The sequence below is a fragment of the Macaca mulatta genome, chromosome 7 (assembly GCF_049350105.2).
Source record: "Macaca mulatta isolate MMU2019108-1 chromosome 7, T2T-MMU8v2.0, whole genome shotgun sequence".
Classification (NCBI taxonomy): domain Eukaryota; kingdom Metazoa; phylum Chordata; class Mammalia; order Primates; family Cercopithecidae; genus Macaca; species Macaca mulatta.
In genome coordinates this window covers 53,347,286-53,370,462 of record NC_133412.1, presented here as the reverse complement: position 1 = coordinate 53,370,462, position 23,177 = coordinate 53,347,286, and the positions used below count along the sequence as shown (strand labels likewise).

General features: G+C 49.6%; 2 protein-coding genes and 1 pseudogene across 4 annotated transcripts; 2 read left to right on the top strand and 1 right to left on the bottom strand.

Moving 5' to 3' along the window:
• Positions 1–251: 251 nt before the first annotated feature.
• Positions 252–2,282, top strand: LOC713657 (putative GED domain-containing protein DNM1P34). The gene is made up of 3 exons (XM_028851972.2): positions 252–568; positions 1,294–1,533; positions 2,238–2,282. Exons 1-3 carry the CDS (start codon positions 326–328, stop codon positions 2,280–2,282), a joined length of 528 nt encoding a protein of 175 aa, XP_028707805.2. The 5' UTR covers positions 252–325.
• Positions 2,283–8,369: 6,087 nt separating this feature from the next.
• LOC715898 (golgin subfamily A member 6C) lies at positions 8,370–20,535 on the bottom strand. 3 transcript variants are annotated; one of them, XM_077939904.1, is made up of 19 exons: positions 20,308–20,535; positions 18,536–18,655; positions 16,535–16,615; positions 15,643–15,681; positions 15,327–15,377; positions 15,145–15,226; positions 14,942–15,048; positions 13,818–13,904; positions 13,603–13,710; positions 13,322–13,409; positions 12,749–12,935; positions 12,406–12,706; positions 12,061–12,129; positions 10,661–10,736; positions 10,139–10,230; positions 9,476–9,578; positions 9,292–9,392; positions 9,048–9,201; positions 8,370–8,994 (listed from the first exon to the last, which is right to left on the bottom strand). In XM_077939904.1, the coding sequence occupies exons 1-19, from the start codon at positions 20,389–20,391 to the stop codon at positions 8,762–8,764; spliced, it is 2,163 nt and encodes a 720-aa protein (XP_077796030.1). In that variant the 5' UTR covers positions 20,392–20,535; the 3' UTR covers positions 8,370–8,761. The 3 variants fall into 3 exon arrangements, with proteins under 3 accessions (XP_077796030.1, XP_077796031.1, XP_028706984.2); XM_077939905.1 differs by having other exon boundaries at positions 8,370–8,961; positions 20,308–20,534; XM_028851151.2 differs by having other exon boundaries at positions 8,370–8,961; positions 12,406–12,935; positions 20,308–20,534.
• LOC144329695 (uncharacterized) lies at positions 13,980–14,935 on the top strand (annotated as a pseudogene).
• Positions 20,536–23,177: the final 2,642 nt, after the last annotated feature.

Below are 23,177 nucleotides of genomic sequence, written 5' to 3'. Positions count from 1 at the left end.
GGATTCCAGGGATGAGCCCTCCTGGAGGCTCCCACAGCAGCACTGTCACCCCCAGACCTGCCATAAGCCCTGTGTCCATCCAGCCTTAGAAAACCTGGCCCCTCACACATGTTCTTTTCTAATTTCTGGATTGGGAAATGGAAGCAAATTCTGGGTACTAGAGTCAGAACTAAGACAAGGCTGAATAGAAGGGAGCCTGGGGTCCTGAGAGGCAGAGACGTGAAACCCTCTAGAGTGTGTGGGGAGCTGGGTGTGTGTTCTGGCCGGTTGCTTCTCCCTGTGCCTCAGTGTTCCAGGTACCCTTGGAGGGGCTGCGATCCTGGGGATGCCTGGAGCCTGGCTGCATGGCCTGGCCACCCTGATGCCCTTGTGTTCTCCATGGCAGGCCAGCAAGGCCGAGGAGAATGGCTCCAACAGCTTCATGCACTCCATGGACCCACAGCTGGAGCAGCAAATGGAGACCACACAGAGCCTGGTGGACTCCTATGTGGCCATTGTCAACAAGACCATGTGGGACCTCCTGGTTGGTCTCATGCCCAAGACCACCATGCACCTCATGATCAACAATGTGCATGCACCGCGTCATGGGGGCAGAGGCTCCTGAGGCACTGGGGATGCAGGTGGCCATGTTGGCCTGGCAGAAATGCCAACCAGCCCTATGGGACCAGGTCCAGGGAGAGGGGCACAGTCAAGACCAGAGCTGTCCCATAGAACTAGAACATGGGACTGGGCACAGTGGCCCATGCCTGTAATCCCAGCACTTTGGGAGGCCAAGGCAGAAGGATCACTTGAGCCCCAGAGTTTGAGACCAGCCTGGGCAACATAGTGAGACCTGGTCTCTACAAAAACATTTTAAAAATAGCCGAGCCTGGTGGTGGCATGTGCCTGTACTCAACAGGCTAACATTGGAGGATCACTTTGAGCCCAGGAGGTTGAGGCTGCAGTGAGCAGTGGTCTCATCCACTGTACTCCAGCCTGGCAGCAGAGCGAGATCCTGTCTCCAAAAATAAAAAACTGAGTAGACAGGTGTCCTGGTGGCATGATAGGTCCTGACTCCCCTCCCAGATCTGTGACTTGGACAGGTGACTTTTCTTCTTGGCCTCAGTGTCCCCATCTGAGTGAAAAAAGGCAGTGGGGAAGTGGGTCTTTGAGTCTAAGTGGTGTAGAAGCTGCATATGAAAATCCACACTTGGGCCTCCAAGTCCAGTGTACAGTCCCAGAAGGGCCTGGCCAGGTGGCCAGGGTGGCACAGGCATCAGGTCCCAACCTCCTTCCCTCTTTGCCCACTCTAAGATCAAGGAGTTCATCTTCTCGGATCTGCTGGCAAACCTGCACTCATGTGGAGACAAGAACACGTTGATGGAGGAGTCGGCAGAGCAGGCACAGCGGGGCAACGAGATGCTGTGCATGCACCACGTGCTGAGGGAGGTGCCCAGCATCATCAGCAACATCAACACAACCACCAACAACATGCCCACAGGGGCCCATGGACGACTCCTGGCTGCAGGTGCAGAGCGTCCCAGCCAGACTCAGGTACCAGGCCTGGCCCCCACAGCACCAAAGCACCCGGGCTTCCATGGCTGAGCCCGTGGGCTCTTGGAACAGGCTCCATTCTCAAGCTGGCAGATGTGGGTGCTTTCTGGAGTCATCAGAGAGGGCACAGAGCTCGTGGTTTATGGTGTAGGGGCTGGGAGCTTGGAGGGGGGTGTGTGTGAAGCTGAACTGTGAGGTGGCCAGAGGCCTAGGAACACCATCCTTGGCATGCCGTACCTGGTACCTGTCATGCAGTCTGAGCCATGCTGCCAGGGCAGGGCATCCAGCTCCCAGCCTGGGAGTGCCAAGAGCTGAATCCACTGCAGAGCAGCGGTGATAGTCAGGGTCCCACCTCCTCTATCTGTCTGCAATCCAGTGGCAATCTAGAATAAAATCTTGAGAGTCCCATACACGTGGTCATCCCACAACACACCTCACAGGCCAGGCAGGAACACACAGGCTCCGTCCCTTCCTCCCAGGTACCATCATAGCTGCTAGCGTGTGACTGAAGGCAGGGTCCCTGGCCCCCGCTGAAGCACTACCGCTGGCCAGCGGGCTAAGGCACTTTGGCCTGTTGCTCCTAGGAATCAACTGTGCTATTCAGCCAAGGGGACCACAGTGCCTGCTGGCTCAGCTGAGCTCCGCCTAGCGAGCCCACCCACCTCCCCTGTTACAGACTCTCCCTCTTCTGCTTTTCCCAGCAGGAAGGGCCCAGCCTCACCTATGTGGCCTGCAGACGCCACAAATAGCTGAGGCTCCCCTCTTAGATTTATAAGTCTATGGCCAGTGGCATATGCCCTTCCTGCCTCCCCCAGGGTCCTTTCAGAGGGTTCTGGGCTTTCTGACCACCCAGAGGGGCCTGTGGCGCTCACTCCAGCCATTCATTCCTTTTAGGTTCACCATCCTGGGTCAAGCAGTGTTCTTTCTCTGTCAGGCCTGCTGACTGTTGAGTGGGGCTCCCCAAGGCGAGAGGTGGCCCTGGGCCAGTGGGTTGGAAGGGAGGGTGACCAGAGAAGAGGGAAGCCCGAGGGGGCTGAGCATTGGTCTGAATTGTGGGTGCACTGCCTGGGTGTCATGGGAGAGGCCAGTGTGTGTGGGCTGGGGAGGGCCGCCACCGTCCCCAGGCACTAACTGCGGAGCTCTGGCTCCTCCATCTTCCTTCCCTTTTCCTTCCAGTCCCTCTTTTCCAGGGACCTTGCCACACCTGCACCTGCCCCCTCCCTTCCCCGGCTCTTCCACAGCTGTTGCAGCATACCCCTGCTCTGCGCTTGCCTCACCAGCCCTCTGCTCACTTTTCTCTCTCCCATTTTCTCTCTGCTTTCTCTCCAACTGCCAGCTGATTGGGTCAGACAAATCCATCCTGTCCTGAGAGCCCCAGGCCCCCTTTGACCTCTAAACAGATCCTCCTCTTCTCTCAGGCCTCCCTTTCCAAGCCTGCCTGGGTGGGTGTCCTGTGACTTGACAGTGGCTCCCCAGCCCCAAAGCCAGCCCCCTTCATCTGTGACTTAGTCTGTTGTAGTGCTGAGCTGACACATCCAGGTGTGACCGTTCCTGAAAACTTGTGCCCCTCTGTGGTATGCCCTGCCCTGTTCTATAAATATCCATAAATACTCTGTGGTATGCCCTGCCCTGTTCTATAAATATCCATAAATACTCTGTGGTACGCCCTGCCCTGTTCTATAAATATCCATAAATACTCTGTGGTATGCCCTGCCCTGTTCTATAAATATCCATAAATACTCTGTGGTATGCCCTGCCCTGTTCTATAAATATCTATAAATACTCTGTGGTACGCCCCGCCCTGTTCTATAAATATCCATAAATACTCTGTGGTACGCCCCGCCCTGTTCTATAAATATCTATAAATACTCTGTGGTACGCCCCACCCTGTTCTATAAATATCTATAAATACTCTGTGGTACGCCCCGCCCTGTTCTATAAATATCCATAAATACTCTGTGGTACGCCCCGCCCTGTTCTATAAATATCTATAAATACTCTGTGGTACGCCCCGCCCTGTTCTATAAATATCTATAAATACTCTGTGGTACGCCCTGCCCTGTTCTATAAATATCCATAAATACTCTGTGGTACGCCCCGCCCTGTTCTATAAATATCCATAAATACTCTGTGGTATGCCCCGCCCTGTTCTATAAATATCCATAAATACTCTGTGGTATGCCCCGCCCTGTTCTATAAATATCCATAAATACTCTGTGGTATGCCCCGCCCTGTTCTATAAATATCTATAAATACTCTGTGGTATGCCCTGCCCTGTTCTATAAATATCCATAAATACTCTGTGGTATGCCCTGCCCTGTTCTATAAATATCTATAAATACTCTGTGGTATGCCCTGCCCTGTTCTATAAATATCTACAAATACTCTGTGGTATGCCCTGCGCTGTTCTATAAATATCTATAAATACTCTGTGGTACACCCTGCCCTGTTCTATAAATATCCATAAATACTCTGTGGTATGCCCTGCCCTGTTCTATAAATATCTATAAATACTCTGTGGTATGCCCTGCCCTGTTCTATAAATATCTATAAATACTCTGTGGTATGCCCTGCGCTGTTCTATAAATAGCTATAACTACATGCATACATATACATATATATATATGCACATACACACACACACACACACCCTACACATGGCCAACTGCCTCACCTCTAGCGCTGGGAATCAGTCACCGTGCTGTCCTTGTGGAATCTTGTGGCCCAACCAGAGAAAGCTCTCCCCTGACATTCCCCTCCAAATTGCACCACCTCCAGTGAGCCTCCCTGTCATGCGCAGCCTGTGGACAGCCAGCCTCCGCCATCCCTCCGAGCCCCCAACAAGCATGGGGGAGCTGTGCAGGCAGCCGTGTGGACTGACAGTCTCTACCAGTCCTGTTGTCCCTCAGCTGAGAATCAAACCCATTTCTGGATGACGGGGAATGTGTCCTCTGCTGGCTGTGTTCTCTGTGGAGCTCAGGGAGGGAAAAGGCCAAGCCATTTCTAGGGTGCTGTTGGGAGTGGTGAAAAGGCCACACCCTTTCTGAGGGACACTTTTCCTGGAAAGCCCCTGGAGCTTAGCTGGCTCTTATCCTGTGAAGCCTGCTCTGGTCACTAGAGAGCAGGGCCATGAACTCAGCCTGGAGGGAGCCCGTGGGGCAGTGGGCACTCTGAGGGACAGATAGAACTGGTCACGAGGCGCAGACAGGAGAGGGAGGCAAGCGGACAAAATGGAAGATGCCTGGGGTGGATGGAAGTCAGTGCCCTTGAGTGCTGGTATCTCCCTTCCCGGCCACCGGTAGATCAGGCTTCTGAGCCTGTTGGCTGTCAGGGCCTCACTGTGCCCCATAGGCACCATGGCAGCCCCTGTGAAATCCACCAGGTGTCACCAGGCAGCATACAGGTAACAGGCCTGGAAGGTCCCCAACAGCTGAGCTGGACATGCTCAGACACTCTGGGCTCTTCGTTCAGTGGCACAAACTCCAGGACCCAGTGAGGGAAACGGGAACCCACCAGGCTGAGCAGTAAGGCTAAATCCATTTATTCCATAATGAAAAGCAAAATAAACAGGAGTCATATCACCAGGGAGCCACAACCCCATCCCCACCTCCTTCCTCTGTCCTATGCTATCAATAAATAAGTCTCCCAGCCATAAGTAATGACTAGAACCTCCTCCCCATATGCCAGCTCCAACCTCCATGAGGTACAATGCAGGGGGTGGCCCTAACCCCTGGAATATACAAAATGTTACACAGATACTATATGTACACTGGGGAAGGGGGGTCACCCCAGCAGCCCATGCCCTCACCAGTTCTACACTTAGCCCCACTGTCCCACTTCAGCTGCCTCTCTGAATAAGAAGATGGGAGCTCCCCTGAGGGAAAAGTTGCTTTGGTGAGAGTAGGGAGGCCATCAGGCCTCCTCCAAACAAACCAGCTCCACCAGCCTCTGGCTCTTCAATAACAAACATCATCATCCAGGAATGTAAGGACTCAGCCCTGGTCAAGGTGGCAAAGGGTCTGGTTGTCTGCCCCCCCATTAGACAGGGATCTTGTCTTGCTACCTTAATGGTAAAGGGGTGACTGGGAAGGGGTGATAGGGACACGGTGGGGGTGAAGACTCCAGCCCCACTTCTCCAGGCTTATGCTGACAGGGGCCTGCTTTTATTTATTTTTATCCTATGACTTTTTTTTAATCCCATAACTTCTTTTTCATAATACTTTTTTAAAAACTTGTCATAAAGTGTTATTCTACTTTTTTTCCACAACACTTTTTTTTTGCCACAACTTTTCCACAACATTGTTTATCCCATAACTTTTTCATCCACAACTTTTTTATCCCGTAACTTTGGTTTGTGTTTTTCTAATAAACACACTTGCATAGTTACAATTTTGTAAAAATAAAATCCGATGATCTCATGCCAAGCGTGCCCAGCATTTGCACAGTCTCAATATCTTTAACACCATAGTTTCCAAGACACACAAAATTTTATGGCAAAAACAGCACTTTGCAACAATTTCCTAACTTACTGCATTGCAGTAGCATCATAGTAGCAGTCAATAATGGCACTTTAGACAACAGTCTTTCAGTACTTCCATTATACATTCTGTTGACAGGAATTCATAAATTGGTAAAAGTCATTCTAAGAAAATTCGGCAAATAAAGCTTGGCATTGGAATTGGCATTTCTTTCTCTACTTTTCCTTCCCCCAGGTTCTTTCTATTAAACTACAGTATTCGCATTTTAACATGCTTTAACTTATTTCAAAACATTAAGATAGCAGTTATATTTTTGAATAGTTATATTATTTTAAAGTGACTCTGTAAGATACAGTTTTAGAGAAACTGTATTATGGATAGGGCTGATGTACCTTTTCACATTTTCTAAATATCAGCTTTGGTTTTAGAACTGATTTTTTTTTTTCATTTCTAGAAAACCTATCAGGTTTAATCAAAAACTTTAAAAATAATGACCATATATTGCAATCTTTAAATAGGTATTTTGATTCTTCTAACAGAAATTCAAATTTATTCAGTTGAACTCACATTTTCAAATTTTATATTTCTGATGATCTCTAACCTTCTAGTGTTGCCTTCTAAGCAAATTGAAAGCTGCCTTATACCGAATGAGGAAGAGAACAAATACTTGGCTGAATGAGGTATTGCAAAGACTGCATGCTTTGAAGAAACACTTAAGTTATTGTCATAGGATTTCCATTCTTTTTAGCTTTTTCTGAAACATAGGACAAAATCCCTACACAAAGAGTGGTATTTAGAAACTGTACCACTGTTAATTAGCCACACTATTTGGTCTAACAGTTTTTCTTTATCATTCTGAAACTGGGTTTATCCAATACTTTGATAAATTCATACAATTTGGAAGAGTCAGTTGAAGCACCAATATTTGTACTCTTTCAGTGAATGCAGGCAAATCTGTTATTTCATCTGTAAAATCATATTATTGCTCTCCTATTAATGTCATATTGATAAAAGTATCATGAGGATGCCAAATGCTAAAAATGGAGATGGTCTAGTAACTAGAATTGCACACCCCAGGGAGCGCACATACATCTCTCCCTACATCCTAATACTGTGATGTATTTTGGAACACACACATTAGAACTTCATGAAGTTTTAACTGTTGATTCTTTCTCAAGCATCATGAAGTTATGATTTAGGCAACGTATGACTGAAATAATTCATTCATCCTGTATAGGCACATAAATATAGCACAAAATATGCCTCTAACTGAAACCAAGAGGTACAAAAACATATTTCAGTCTTCATAAAGAACTTTGTGAGGAAATATAATTCTGTGATTGTGTAGATACTTTTACTCATAATACTTTGACATTCACAAACAGTGGACTGCATTGCAGTTTGTAAATATTTTAAGTTGCATAAACTTCTTGATTTTCAAATGTAGTATAACACTGTCCACTAAAACTGCTTTTTGTTTCAACAAATACTCTCAAATGTATTACTTTATTAAAATGGTTGTTATTATTTTTAAAGTGTTTTCCATTCAAGGAAAAGAAGTAATTCCTATGTCAGATTAACCAATGTGGTTGAAGAATAGGTATTAGCCAGAGAGGTCTAGATGGTAAAATCAATCTTCTAGCCTCAAAGAAGCTCCGTGAACATAGAGGAATGCCAGGTGTCACACAGCTTTCCTTCAGTCGAATTCATTCTTGACTAGAGCCTGTATGCCTGTTCCAGGGACATTTAAACTCTGAAAGGGTTTCTTATGATCGTCACTAAATACACTAAGACGAATGCCAAGCAGTGCCCTTTTGTGTACTGGGACATGTAGTCATGTGATTAAAACAGGTAACATGAACTCTGACGTTAAAATGTATTGTGGATGTGAAAGCTCTAAGCTAGAAAAGATTTTCCACATCCAGTCAATGACGGGAGCCTTTCATTCCTCAGAAATAATCCCTTTTAGGTCATTGAGAAAGAGTCCAACCGCTGCAGCTCATGCTGCGATATCTTCATGAACCCAGAGCACGTACAAATCCTAAGGGAACTACCATAGTACCGCGCTCATTCCTGGCGCCAGAACAAATGAAACACACTCTATCCCGCACACACCTGCCAGAGCAGGCCACTTTCCTCTTCTGTGAGATTTAAAAAGCTCCCCAAAATGTTATCACTCCCATCCCCAATACACAGAAAATAGGGGAAAATCTGTTTCCAGTTCTCGGCCTTTAAACAACTCTAAATGTCAGTATTCACAGGGGCATATTACAAAGTAAGAAACAGTGCGCACTTGAGGGCAAACCACGTATTGAGCTAATGAAGAGCTCACTGTGATTAGGAATCGATCAAACATAATAGCAGAACATAAGCAAATTTTATCTGAATTCTGTAATGAATATACATGCTGCAATAACATTTAAAAAGCAGGGCAGCCTATTCCAAACCAGTAAGAATAGTTTTGTGCAAATAGTGGGTCTTTGTGTGTTTGAACTCCCACCATGTAAGGGCAAACTTGATATGTGAGCTAATGACCTACAATTATCAATTAAAAACAACAATGCTAATGGATGCCAGAGTGAATATCAGGGAAAGATCCCTCTCCCTTAACTTTTTATAAATAAATTTAAACTGTAAATTAGAAACATAAATAAACATGAGGGGTTCTAACATTCCAAGAAGTAGATGAATTGTGTAAGGGATTAACCCCATAACTTTTTGTTGTTGATTTTAAATTTCTTGACCAGCTCTCAGATGATGATGATGTTTATCTCTCTGTTCTTGGCTGCCCGGTAAAAGAATGGCACGCAGGGTTTGGTGGCCAAGCCTGGGTGCTCCTGGGTGTCCTGCGTTACAGGAAGCAGCTGCAGGATCTTCAGTGCAGTGGGGTTGTCACGGGGAGAACCCTCCCTGGCCTGTCCCGGTGCAGGCTCCACGCTGTCCTGAAAATCTTCAGAAAGAGGGAGGCGGGGCTCTGAGTACACTGCGAGCCTCCCCTGCTCCGGCCTGCCCACCCCACCTGAGGGCTCTACTCACCACTCTGCTCCTCCACAGCCCCAAGTTCCTGGGGGGCTGGGGCCCCTGGAGCGGGCTCATTAACAGGGTTCTGGGCAGCAGGGAGGAATTTGTCATGCCCCTCGTGGTCGCCCACAACCGGCAACACCATATCTTGCAGCTCCAGCAGCTTCACCTGAAGGGAGGGGTGCTCAGTTACCACGCCTGAGCCAGCGCCAGCGCCCACCCTCACCCCACCCCCGCAGAGATGTTGCACACCCTCTACCTTCATCTCCTCCTCGTTCTGGGCCAGCCTGCTGGCTTCCTCCTCCTGGTGCCGCGTGTTTGGCCCTGCCCTCTGGCTCTCATATACCGTGATGTGCTCTCCTGTGAGAGGACACGGCTCAGACACTGGGGCCCCTCTGAAGGCCCTGCAGCTCCCCGTGCCCGTGCCCTGGCCTCCTGCTTACTCATGCCATCTGTCGCTCCAGAGAGCTGGAAGAATCCAAGCTCTAGTTTCTCCACCTGCTGCTTCCCGTCCACCTTCTCCCTTGGGAGGTCCATAAAGCTGCTCTGGAGCCAAAATAATAAGGTCACATCACGGGAGTGACCTGTCCTGCCCTGCCCCCACTTTTCTTGGCCCATGCCAGGACTCACTCACCTTCACCTTCTCCATGGCCTCCCTCAGGGCCCGGTAGCTCTCCCCACACACAAACTCACCCCCAGTCCCTGGGGCTGGGGCCTCTCCTCTGGCTCCTTCCAGGCCGAGGCCACCAGGTGAGCCAGGTACAGGCAGCACAGCCTTCACACCTTCCGCTGCCCACATAGCCGTGCCTGCTCCTCCTGGGCACTGGCTCCAGCAGAGTTAAAAAAGCCACTTGAAGGCAAGAGCTGAGTATTCTTGTAGGGGCATACACAGAACAAATGGGGCAGGGAGGTGGAGCACAGCCCCTTCCCTTGGGGCCTCAGAGAGTGCACCTGTTGGTCACAGGTGAAGTGGTGTCTGACCACTGGCTCCCGGAAGGGGTGAGGGTCCAGAGAAATCAGAAGGTGGGGAAAGCAAGAGCATAAGGGGGCCTGGGAGGGACCACGGAGGAAGGTGGCAAAGTGGGGGCAGGGAAAGTCAGACTCACCGTGGCCTCCTGGCTCTCCAGGTCCTCTGGGACACTCGGCCTAGGCCGAGGCACCCCCTCCTCCTCACTGCCCAGATGTCCTCCTCCATCTCCTGTGGGGAGGTGGCCAGAGGGGTCCTCAGAAAACCCAACAAGGGACGTACTGTGGGCCCACCTCTGTCCCCACCCTCACTGTGTAACCCTGAGCCAGCCCCTCCCCAGAGGGGAACGAGCTGCTGTTCTTTAGTTTTCTTATAAGATCCAAGATCTTCTATATTGCCCAGGCACAGTCACACTAGCGGTTGGTGTGGGAGTTCTGACCTGCTCCCTTTCTGATCTGGGCCAGTTCACTCATCCTTAGGCAACCTGGTGGCCCCCTGCTCCCGGGAGGTCATCATATTGATGCCGAACTTAGTGCAGACACCCGGTTGGCTTAACAACCAGCTGTTCTAAAGGTCTCTTCCAACCCCTCAATCCTATGCTGCTAACAGTCCCCCCTTCCTCCTGGGGCCCTCTCCTCTTCCTCTGAGTGGTCTCCTGTACCTTGTCCAGGGAGAGCCATGAGACTCAGCTGGGTCTCCAGCTGTTGGTTCTGCTGGCTGGCAGCTTCTAGGAACTCCTAAGGGAATGGAAAACAGAGTGAGAAGGCACAGAGGTTGCCAGGTCGTCCCCCTCGGGGCCCTGTCCTCAGCGACTCCCTCTCCTGGGTCTCCTGCAACTTTTGGCAGGCCATCTCAGCCACTGCTTTGCCCTGAGCTTCCTGCTGCTGCAGCTGGTCCACGAGCTCGGTCTGCAGCAGTAAATGCCTGTGCGGCGCCTCCTTCTCAGAGGTCAGCTGCTAATGGGTGACCATGTACTGCTGCAGGTGACCCCGGTACTAGTCTCACTGCTGCTGCTGCAGACTCTGAGACTCTTGGCTCTTCAGCTGTATCTTCAGGAAGACCCTGGGCATGAGGGCATGTGGTGGTTGGCTTCCAGATTCTGGGCCCATTAATAGGGTAACGAGGGCACGGTGGGGCTCTGTCACCTGCCCTGGCCCCTTGCTCCAGGCCTAAGAGACTTCCCCCCTTGCCTAGAACCCCATGCCTCCTTCCCCAGCCTCAAATCTCCTGTCCATCTTCCCACCATTTAAACTGTAGACCACAGACTGGTGGAAAAGCAGAAGGAACCAATCACCATCTGCTAAGTGTGCTCCATGCCTAATGCTTTCCATGTGTTCTCTCATTTAATCCACAGCACCTCCATAAGAAAAATGCTAACTTCCTTTTGAAGCTAAAGAAACAGAGACTTAGAGATGAAAAGTAGTTGATGGTGACCAGTGGAACCGAGGCCGGAATCCGGTTTGAATCTAAGGAGGCTTTTTTCTTTTGTTTAGAGACAGTGTCACCATGTGGCCCATACTGGAATGCAGTGGTGCAATCTCAGCTCACTGCAACCTCCACCTCCCAGACTCAAGAGATTCTCATGCCTCAGTCTCCTGAGTAGCTGGGATTACAGGCATGTGCCACCATGCCGGGCTAATTTTTTGTTGTTGGTATAATTTTAGTAGAAATGAGGTTTTGCCATGTTAGTCAGGCTGGTCTCAAACTCCTGACTTCAAGTGATTCTCCTGCCTCAGCATCCCAAAGTGCTGGGATTACAGGCAGGAGCCACTGTGCCCAGCATAAGGACCCTCTTATACCACTGTCTCCACCCCTATGATTGGGGGAATCCATGCCTCTAGCTGGGAAGATGATGTCCAGACCTGGGAGGAGCCCAGGGCTACCCACCTCTAAAAGTCAGAGGGTAGGAAGCAAGAAACAGTCATGGAGCTGCCCTGGAAGGTGCTGGGGTCACCTGCCCCCCAGCTGGAGCTTCCTTTGGCCTGGCACCTCCCCTCACCAGAAGCTGGTGCCTGCCTCCCAGCCCTTCTTGGATGGGGCAGAGGTTACCATCTCCTTCACCTTGCTCAGCTTCTCCTGCAGCTCCTTTACTTGCTGCTCCAACTGCAGTGTGCTTTTGTTCTCGTTGTTCTGGACAGAGAGAAGCAATCAGTGGTCAGCCACTGCAGCTGGAGACCCCAGAACTTGGTGTCTGCCTCCCATGTCACCAGAAAGGGTGGAGGTAGGTTAGAAAAATCATCCCCTCTCCCCTACAGCCATCAGAGCAGGGCCTGATGAGCTCTGGCTCACAGATGCCTTTAGAAGTACCATGTCATGTGAGGGCTACACTGCCCCATTTTACAGGTGGGGAAACAAAGGCCTGGAGGGCTAGGGATGAGGGCAGGCTGCCCAGGTGGGGCAACCCACCAGATCCTCAAAGCTGCACTGTGGCTCGGCCAGCTGCTTGTTGAACTTGTGGTTCTGGGAGAGCGCGAGCCTCTCCTCCTGTATTCGCAGCCTCTTCTCCTGTTTTCGCAGCCTCTCCTCCTTCTCCCACAGCCTCTCTTCCTGCTTTTGTAGCCTCTCCTCCTCCTTTCGCAGCCTCTCCTCCTGCTTTCGCAGCCTCTCACCCTGCTCCCCCAGCCTCTTCTGCTTCTCCCGAAGCCTCTTCTTTTGCTCACATAGTCTCTCCTCCTCCCGCAACCTCCTCTCTTCCTGCTCTTGGAGCCTCTCCTCCTGCTTTTGAAGCCTCTCCTGCTGCTCTTGGAGCCTCTCCTCCTGCTCCTGGAGCCGCTGCTTTTGTTCTTTGCTCAGGAGACTCAAGGCCTGATTGTTTTCCACCTGGGATTGGAGTTTTCCCACCAAACTCTCCACCTCCTTCCTCAGGTGTTTGGCCTCATCTTGTAGCTGATCCACCTCAGAGGGCCCTGCTGGGTCCACTGGGGATGGAGGCTCAGCTGAGAAATGAAGCAGACAATAAGGGCCTCTGGATTCCCCACCCACCACCCCCCCTCAAAGAAAAAGCCCTCCTTTTGATGCACAGCTCCTCTCAGGCTTCCCAAACTTGGCCTCACTGCTAATGATTCCTTGCACCCGATGGTAGCCAATTTCCAGGCCATGTCAGATAGAAAGCACTGTGGGTGGCTGACAACGGCACTCCTCGCTCTTAGCTGATGGGGACCCTGAGGCTCATGCAGATGACAAGACTTGCCAGCTGCTGGCACAGACCTCTTTCCCTCTGCCTCAAAGCCCTTCCATTCACCCACCTCCCTGGGGCATCCTAAGCCACCCCACAGCCCTCTGATGCCAGTCCTGCTCCCAGGTCACACCAGCCCCATCTTACCTATCTGGTGTTTGCGTTCGGACAAGCTCCTCTCCAGCTCCTGTATCCGATGTATGTCACGCTTCTTCTCCTCCTTCAATGCGTGAGCCTGCCCAAAGCACAGGGGGAAAGGGCCCTGGAGAGAGGGGCTGGTGGCTGGACAAGCTACCATCTCCCTCTCGGCCCCCACCTCCACAAAGCCCAGATCCATGACCACCTCTAGCTGTACTCTTCCCATTTTACAGATGCCCAGAAAGATCCAGTGACCTATCTAAGGTGGGGGCTGAAGGGTCAGGTCTCACCTCCATCGACATTTTCCACATCCTCTCCTGCCACCGAGCCCTCTCTCCTTTTATATGTTGGGCATATTCGTCTCTCTCCAGTTGGACTTGTTTAAGTGACTCTGTCACCTGCAAGAATGGCCACAGAAGTGAGGAAGGGCTGTCACTGGTCCTCACCTGCTCCTGGTCAGCTGGGGTCATCTTCCCTCCACATCCCTCCCTCTGCAAAGCCTCACCTGTGTCACGTGTGCGTTCAGCAGCGCCCGCTCCTTTCTGGTCTGATGTAACTGCCGCTGGAGGACGGCTTCACTGCGGCTCGAGGACTGGATGGTGAAGAGTGAGAAGTTTTGATGTGGGGAGCCCGGGCAGTGCCCCTTAAAGGGCTAGGGCTAGGCTCAATGTACAACTTGATCAGTAAAGATCAAGGCATTTCCAAGCCCGTGGCCTGGTTTTTAAAAGAACTCAGTAAAGTTGGAAGGGACAGGGAAAGAGATCGAACTTACAGCTGGCTAACAGAGGCCCAGAGAGATCAGATAACATTGCTGTTGTTATTACTGTTATTAATACCACTGTTTGAACCTTTATGGAGTGCTTCACCAGGTTCCATACTAGCAATCCCATGTAATCCTCACAACCACCATATGAGACAGTTACTAGGATTACCTCTATTGCGTAGATGAAAAACATGGAGTGTTCGAGGTTAAGTGCTTGCCTAAGATCACTGAGACAGAGCTGGGATTTGAACACCCAGGTCTATCCGATTCTCTAAGCCCATTTTCCTTGCTGGGCATGGGGGCATAGAAAGGAAGGGGAAATTAATCTTTTGTTCACTTTTTGAAAGGATGATACATTCACACAGTCCAAAACTCAGAAGGTACACCATAGAAGTGTCTCCCAGCCGCCCTGTTACTCGCTCCTGAGTTTTTTGCGAACCCTTGCAGACATGTTTCATGCATATTATCATAGTATGTACACACACACAGACACAGACACACACACACACACACCTTTCCTCTCTCTACAGAAATGGTGACGTACTAAAGGTCCTCTTCTGTACCTTCATAGTACAATACCCAATACCCCACCTAGGATTTGGCCAAGGCCACAGCCAGGTAAGGGCAGGGCAGGCACTTGGTGTTCAAGCTGTGTGTGCAGTGCTCACTCCCCACAGTGCCCCTCAACTCACCCACAGCAGCTGACTCAGCCCCAGGCTATCTCTAACAACCACACACAATAGCAGCTAGAAATGAGCATGCTGCCTTCTGGGCAGGACACTGCATCCTGCAGAAGGGACCTTTACACTCTCTCCTCCATCTGGGAAGCCAGGCTGCCAGGGGATGGGGCAGTTGGTTGGACTCACCCTGTCCTCTTCCCGCTGCTGTGTACACACAGCAGAGAGAGCCCGCTCCAATTCTTGAATACGCTGTAAAGAGTATTGCAGGCGGCCGGCCAGATCCTTGGACTCTTCTGTAATGACAGAGGTGGAGATGGGGCCCAAAGGACTCCCCCTAAAGACCTGTCTAAGTGCCAGGTTGAAGGATGACGGGGTGCCCAGATTCCCACCTTCGAAGTGTCTGGCGGCACGTTTAGTATGGTAAAGGGTGGTCTTCAAGTCTGCCTTTTCCAGCGTGAGGATGTTGATTGTCTGGAATTGAACGTTTGGGAGAAAAGCCAAGCAAGTGCTGAAAGAGACGGAAAGAAACATTCTCCGGAGGACAGGAGAAAACTCCCCACCCTCCACTCACCTCTAACTGCTCCGTCTGTGCTTTGTGTATGTCATTGTTTGCTTTCTTTTCCTGTAGGAAGAGGAAGACAGAGCTCTTACCCGGGGGAGGCAGAAATGGCACAGCAAGAGACATGCCCCCGACATGCCACCAATGCCCCAGCACAGTCCCACCCATGGAATCAGATTATCAGGGACCCTGTGGGGATGTGGTGGAATCTGAGGGGTGAGCCTTCTTCCCCAGGCTGGGAGTGGGTGAGATGAGACTGGCGCCTCTACATCTGAGTGCCCCCCAAACCCAGCAGTCATGTTGTGAGCAAACAAAGAAATCACGTTACTTTTTCCAGCTGATGTTCCACTTGTTTCTTCTGTTGTTTCTGTGGGGACAGTCAAATTCAGGGGACTGAGGGGGGCCCCCTCAACTCTATCCCCCAGGAAGCGGTAGGCAGGGGCCAGGAATGAATTTTAAAGACAACATTCTCAGACCCAATGGCAACATGAACGGGCAACTGTCCTCCAGCTCCCAAAGACAGAGGATTTGGGTCTTTGTTGGTTTTTGCCCACAGTCACGGAACTCAAAGTCTGAATCTGGATTCTCTCCAAAGGACAGTAACATAAACCTCTAGGGACAGAGTCTGAGAAAGGCCCACCCTTCTGCCAGCTTGTGATTGAGAAAGGTGCGTTCATTCAACAAACATTTACTGAGCACGTACGAGCCAGGTACAGTTCTTCACAGCAGATATAGAATGGAAAAGGACAGACAGGAGCCCTTGGCCCTCAGGTTTCCATTGTAGGAGCCTTTAAATCTCAGACTCTCAGAGCTAACCGAGACCTTTGATGCTCTACCTCCTTCGGAAACACCAGCGCAAGGAGGAGAGGTGGCTTGTCCAGACTCAAAGAGCAAATTAGGGACTGAGTCACAGCAGAAATACAGGGCCCCTGACAAACCATCAGGCTAGTGCTTCCCCGAGAGGTGACAACCCCAGGGCATGTGTGGCAAGGACCAGAGCAGGGGTGTCTGGAGAAGAGAGAGTCGGCAAAGAGGGCAGTGACAGAAGAGCCATGCTGCATGCTCCTTGCTCTGGGGTCCCTCCTGGTGAGGCCTGGGTGCTCCAGGTCCCCATTTGCCCTTGGCCTCAGGGGCCCTCAGCCCCTTTCTTCAGAGTCCCAAGGGGAAACTAAAGCTCAGGATTGGCAGTGTGGAATCACAGGACCCCACTGGACTCTTACCAGTGATTCTATGTTTTCATAGAGTTGATTGATTGTTGTGGAGCTTGAGTCCAGAGCTACTTCCAGTTCTTGGTTCCGGCTCTGAGGCGCATGCAGAGAGGAGGAGTTGGAGGAGGATTGTGGGAAGAGGTAGAGAGAACAATCATTAGGGCTGGGGTGTGTGTGGACTGTCTCAGCTGGCAGAGGGGCACACAGCCCCCACTGTGACAGGAGGTTGGAGGGCTGGCCTGCAGGGTCACTGCACCTTGGCTCAGGGCCTCTTACCTCCAGATCCTTCAGGGTAGCTGATGATGCAGGAGTAATAAAAAAGAGAAATTAAAAAAAAACGTACAGGGAAACAGTTATGGATATAGAGAAAGTATAAAAACAGCAAAGGGGCCGGGCCCAGTGGCTCACGAATGTAGTCCCAGCACTTTGGGAGGCTGAGGCAGGTGGATCAGTGGAGGTCAGGAGTTCAAGACCAGCATGGCCGACATGGTTAAACCGCGTCTCTAATAAAAATACAAAGATTAGCTGGGCGTGGTGACAGGTGCCTGTAATCCAGGTTACTAAGGAGGCTAAGGCAAGAGAATCACTTGAACCTGGGAGGCAGATGTTATAGTGAGCTGAGATCGCACCACTGCACTCCAGTCTGGGTGACACAGTGAGACTCTGTCTCAAAAAAAAAAAAAAAAAAAAAAAAAAAATCCCCAAATCGCACATGCCTGCTCTGTATGTTATTCCCAAGTTACTTTTAAACTTTAAGGTCTCACCATGTCCAAGATGATAAAAGATGCGGGGAAGGATAAAACCCAATCAATCAAGCAGGTGAAGAAGCAGACATAAACAGGATGAAGGTTAATGGCAGCAACATAAAACAAGGCAGAGGCAAAGTATCCCCAAAACCAGAGAAGCCTCAGGGGCATGCACAGCTGGAGAGAGCAAGCCAGAGAGGGGTCCTGGCACTGCCTCACCTTCCACTTGTGCAATGGGGGAGCGCTACCCCACTGGAATGGTTAAGGTTGGACACCATCACCTTCAGAATGTCCTGAATCTATAGGAGGTGACAAGGGGAAAACAAGGGCAGGGGAAAAAGACAGAAGTGGCTTAGAGAGAAACAAAAAAGTCAGGGTACGAGGAAGATGTGGTTTCAGGAAAATAAAACGCTGAGGAAGAGCAGAGGAGATTGAAACCATGGCCTGTGCCATTCTTCCAAATGGCCACCTGCTGCCTTGCCAGGGGCAGGAACAAATAGATGGAAAAGTTCCTGAGCGATGCAGTCACAGGGTGGAGTCACCTGACCAACGCAGCTCTTAATATGCTCACTGGACCCCTCTCCTCAGGCCCAGGATGTGGGCGATGAATCTGGTAATGCTCCAGACCTCCACCTCTATTAAAAAACCAGACTCCTGACTAAGGGTTCACTTGAACTAAGGGGGCTCCAGCTAAAAAACAAGTTTGAAAGACACCGATCTTATCCAGTGTCATCTTACAATGGAGAAAACTGAGGCTCAGGGGAAGAAGTGATTTTTCTGTGGTCACTCAGCAAGCTGGTGGCAAGTTAGACCTTCTCTTACTCCTAGTGCCTGGGGCTCTCCTCACCACACCCTGAGCCCCCTTCTGTGACTCCTAAAGGGACAGCTTGATAGCAAGTGGCTGTACTCATTGGCCCAGCTCTCCCTTGAGACTGGGGATCAGGAAAATCAAACAGCAATGACCATTTCCTGGGTATCCTGGGTGTTCACAGCAGGACATGTACTAGGGATTAACATAAAAACAACAACAATATGGAATATCATTTAAACTTCAGAAATGAAAATCAAACAACACTACCCGTATATTATAGATGTGAAAAGAGAGGCCCAAAGAACTCTAGCAACTTGCTATAAATCAGATCCCTAGCCAATGGAGAGGCAGGATTCAAACCCAAAATTCTTAACCAGTACCCAGCAATCTTAACAATTACCCTCTACTGCCCCCTTGGGCCCCCTGTCCCCAGGAGACTGGCCAGCCAAGACTCACATCCCCAGGTGAGTGGCAACCACCAGAAGTGGTTGTCTCAGGGCTACTGCCAGTTTTCTTCTTTTTTGTCTTCGCTCCTGCCGGAACACCAGGGCTGTTCCTCTGCTGATATTCTTTTAGCTGTGGGAAAGAAGAGCAGTCATACTCATGAGGACTACCAGCCCCTACGGCCATGTCCCCTTTACAGTTTTTCAAAATACTCTTATACACCATCTGACTTAATGTCACCAACAACTGTACAAGGTGTTTTCACAATCACTTACTGATTGAGAGGGATGGATATTATGGCTAAAAAAAAGGGAGGGTGGGCAATAATGGGACTTAAATTCAGTCTTCTGAGTCCAAGCTCTGGGGTTTTGCCATGAATCAGCAGCTGCCAGAGACCAAAATCAGAGCCAGAGGTAGAAAACTAAACATTAAGTAGGCAGGAACTGCACACTGTGTGGTTTGGAGTCACACATCCTCACACGTCTGTAAGTGTGAAGAAGTGCACCAGGACCTCTCAAACTTTTATATCCATGTGTCCTCATGGCAGAAGGCAGCTTTTTTGTTAAATCAGGGAATTTATCAGAAAGAGGACAACCCAAGTCTCATTTCAGAGAGAAGTCTGGTATACTCTTAGAAACGTATGTGACTGTCATCCCTAAGTACATTAGCATTTTTTCTCTCTCAAGAGAATCAAGGGAAACTGATGCTTCAGAAAGATCTCCCACATTTATCCTGTGGCACTCAAAGTACCCCAAGTTGAGATGATATGAGGAAGATTCAAGCTGTCAAGTTCAGTTTTCCACAGAAGATAAGCAAATCTCACTTCAGAGACCACTGACTGAAGGGCAGTCTGGTCCCAGAACTGTGGAGAATTAGAATATGAGGTGGAGAACTCAGAAAAACATGTTAAAGTCTCTCTGAAGAGTAGAAGGCTAGGAGAAAACCAAACCAAACCCATTCTCCCATTGCCACCCAGAGATGCTGTCAACGTTTGAGCTCACAGGGGAAGTGTAGGCTTTTCACAAAGTCAATGTCTATGCAAAGGGGGTAAGGCAACCTGAAACCTGTTGCTCCTAAGTCCCATAGTCCCCATTCCCCTCCCAGCTGGAAATGTGTGCTGTGGCCAGAGGAACCAGAAATGGGGTGAGAATGCTTAGGGGACTGGGTTGTAAGATCATAGGCCAGTCTTGAAGCAGTAATGACAGTTCCTAGGGGAAATGTGATGTCACTACATTCTACTCCTCCTGGGGGTGGGGGGAACCACATCAGTGCAATGGCTGAGTTGCTGATCCATGATGGGGGAGTGGGACGTAGGGCTGGTGCCCAGGTCCTTTTAGATGCCAGTCCAAAGAGCCCAGGGAGGTCAGGCTTGGGTCAGCAGGAGGGGAGAGTACAGTCTGCAGCAGGAAACCCCAAGAGTCAGCAGCCCAAAATCACCCGGGGATGACTGGCGATGGTGGGGGACTGGGGCTGGGGGACCCAGGTCCTCGGACAGCTGAACCCAAAGAACCCAGGGAGGTTGGGCTTGGGGCAGCAGGATGTGAGGGGCGAGTACGGAGCAGGGAGCCCCAGGAGTCACCTGCCAAAAGTCACCATGGGGCGACTGGCAAGGGCAGAGGCTGGGCAGGACTGACTGATGAGACTTTGGTGGGGGGAGCCCAGAGGTGCCAGCGTTAGGGGGCCCAGCCCAGTGTGCCTCAGGAGTGCTATGTACTCTGGCAGTGGTCTTGTCATCGGAGGGGATCTCTGGCTAGGTTGGGGGGCCATGACCTGTTGTGTCTTACCTTTTTCTTGGCTGCTGCCAATTGACTCCGTTGAGTCTCGTCTAACATCATGGGGTGGGGAGGGAGGCAGGGTTGGGGCCACATCAGCAAACACCTCCAGTCACCTACCAGGCGGCTGTGTGACTGAGCCAGAGGAGGCGTAACCAGGGCCCCACTAGAATGCAGAATGGGGGCGTGGCCTTAATTCTCCAAGCCCATTGGTCAATGAGAAAGATGAAAAGGAAAGGAGGCGTGGCCAGGGAGCAGTGTGGCCAGAGGAACCTGTGATATCACAAGGAAAGTGGCCCATGCTACTGCTGTCCCCGCCCACTTGGGGAGAGGGGCAGGGCCTGCCTTCTCCGGGAGGGGGGGGCTGGCTTTTGCTTTAAAACGTTCAAAATAAACTTTAAAAAGTATATGTGTTTATACTCTAAATATATGTGTGTCAGTGTGTGTGTGTCCACATGTTCCTCCAGAGCTCTCTTCATTATCCAGCTTCTATGCATGGTCTATGATTTTGGCCTACATTTTTCACCTTCACATGGAGTACAAGAATTACCAGTATTACCTCAATTGAGACAAATCCTATAAAAATGGAAAATCCAGAGCATGTTTGATGACTAATGAAGTGGACTATATTATCCAACATTCCAATAAGGTAAAATAATCACAATGATTTGTGTTTTTTGGAAAAACATTTCTTTTATTCTCCTACATTATTAAGATTTTTTTAAAAAACAAGAAACATGTCTAATATCTTTAAAAACACAAAGCTTTTGGGCTGGGTGCGGTGGCTCACACCTGTAATCCCAACATTTTGGGAGGCCTAGGCGGGTGGATCACCTTAGGTCAGGAGTTCAAGACCAGCCTGGCCAACATGGTGAAACCCCGTCTCTACTAAAAATACAAAAGCTAGCCAGGTGTGGTGGTGGGTACCTGTAATCCCAGCTACTCAGGAGGCTGAGGCAGGAGAATAACTTGAACCCGGGAGGTGGAAGTTGCAGTGAGCCAAGCTCACACCACTGCACTCCAGCCTGGGTGACAGAATGAGACTCCATCTCAAAAAAAAAAAAAAAATAAATAAAGTAAAAGAGTCAAAAGTAAATAAAAACACAAAGCTTTCCACTTAATAAGCACTCAAAGCTCTTTCTGGTTTAAAGTATATACAAGGTCTATTTTTCTAGAATCACCTGACCTCTCTAAGCCTTGCAAATGAAACTGAATTTCTCACTTGATACTTGGCTATGACTTACAATCATGAAAACCAAAAAATGTGTTATGTCACTGTGTATTGCTTGTTACCTGTATTCCACACTAGGCTGAGATCAAGGGTTGAATCTTTCACGATTTGCTTCATAACCTATGAGCTTCTTTTCCCACACCAAACTAAGCTTTTTTCTAGAATTCTACAATTTACAGTTAGTAGACAAGAGGGTTCTCAAAAATGTAGTCTCTGGACTAGCAGCACCAGCAGAACCTGAGAACTTTTTATAAGTGCAAATTCTCAGGCCCCACCCTGGACCTGGTGAATCGGAAACTCTGGAGTAGGGCTCAGCAATCTGTGCTGCAGTAATCCCTCCAGGTGTTCAAGAACCTCTGGCATACAGCAGGTAGAAAAATGTGTTTCCTTCTGTAGGTCCAAAGCCAGACATACTATATGTTCTGTCTTGATACGAAACCATGACATGCAATTAAAACACATGTTTCCTTCCTACTCCCACCCTCCATCCGAAGTGTTCTATTTTTATGAGTTAATAAGAAAACAAGTGGCAATCAGAGATTCACTCTAAAAAGTATATTTACAAGTGTCAGTGCTCATCCAGCCTGATCTCATACAGTACCATTTACACCCTCCTACCTCTCAAGTTTTAAAAACTTATCTTCACAATGTAAGTCTCAGGCACACTAGCAGTTCTACAATAAAACACCAAGTAGGTTGGAATGTCCAAACTTACTACAGAAGAAAAGGGGAATGATTGGCTGTATTTTCTTTTTTTCTTTTTTTTTTCTTTTTGAGACAGAGTCTCGCTCTGCCGCCCAGGCTGGAGTGCAGTGGCCGGATCTCAGCTCACTGCAGGCTCCGCCTCCCGGGTTCACGCAATTCTCCTGCCTCAGCCTCCCCAGTAGCTGGGACTACAGGCGCCCGCCACCTTGCCCGGCTAGTTTTTTGTATTTTTTAGTAGAGACGGGGTTTCACCGTGTCAGCCAGGATGGTCTCGATCTCCTGACCTCGTGATCCGCCCGCCTCGGCCTCCCAAAGCGCTGGAATTACAGGCTTGAGCCACCGCGCCCGGCGATTGGCTGTATTTTCAAATTGCATTCAACCAGAAATGTAAGTTTTGGATTCTTTTCACCTTCACACTTCCAAGTTAATAGAATTAAATCAAAATACTCCATTCTTTCAAAGCCTGTAAGCCAGGCAAAGTTTGACTGTATTACTCTTGCTTTCAATGGATATAAAGCAGAATCGTGGTAGGCACATTTTGTATGCCTGCAAAGATACAGAAATACACAGTTCCATCTGTTCAATATTAAAAACAAAAGTCCTGCAAACCTCAGATGGTGAGTGTAATACTTCAGCACTAGCACCAAAGCCTCAAACATAAAAAGATACCAAGAACTCCACTAGCAAACAAAATGAGCTCTTGGCAGGAAGCAGTAGTTCACGCCTGTAATCCCAGCACGTTGGCAAACCAAGGTGGGAGGATCACTTTATGTCAGGTGTTCAAGACCAGCCTGGGCAGCACAGTGAATTCACATCTCTACAAAAATTTTTAAGAATTAGCTGGGCATCGTGGCACACACCTGTAGTCCTAGCTACTTGGGAGGATGAGGTAGGAAAATTGCTTCAGCTCAGCAGTACAAGGCTGTGGTAGCTATGATCATGCCAC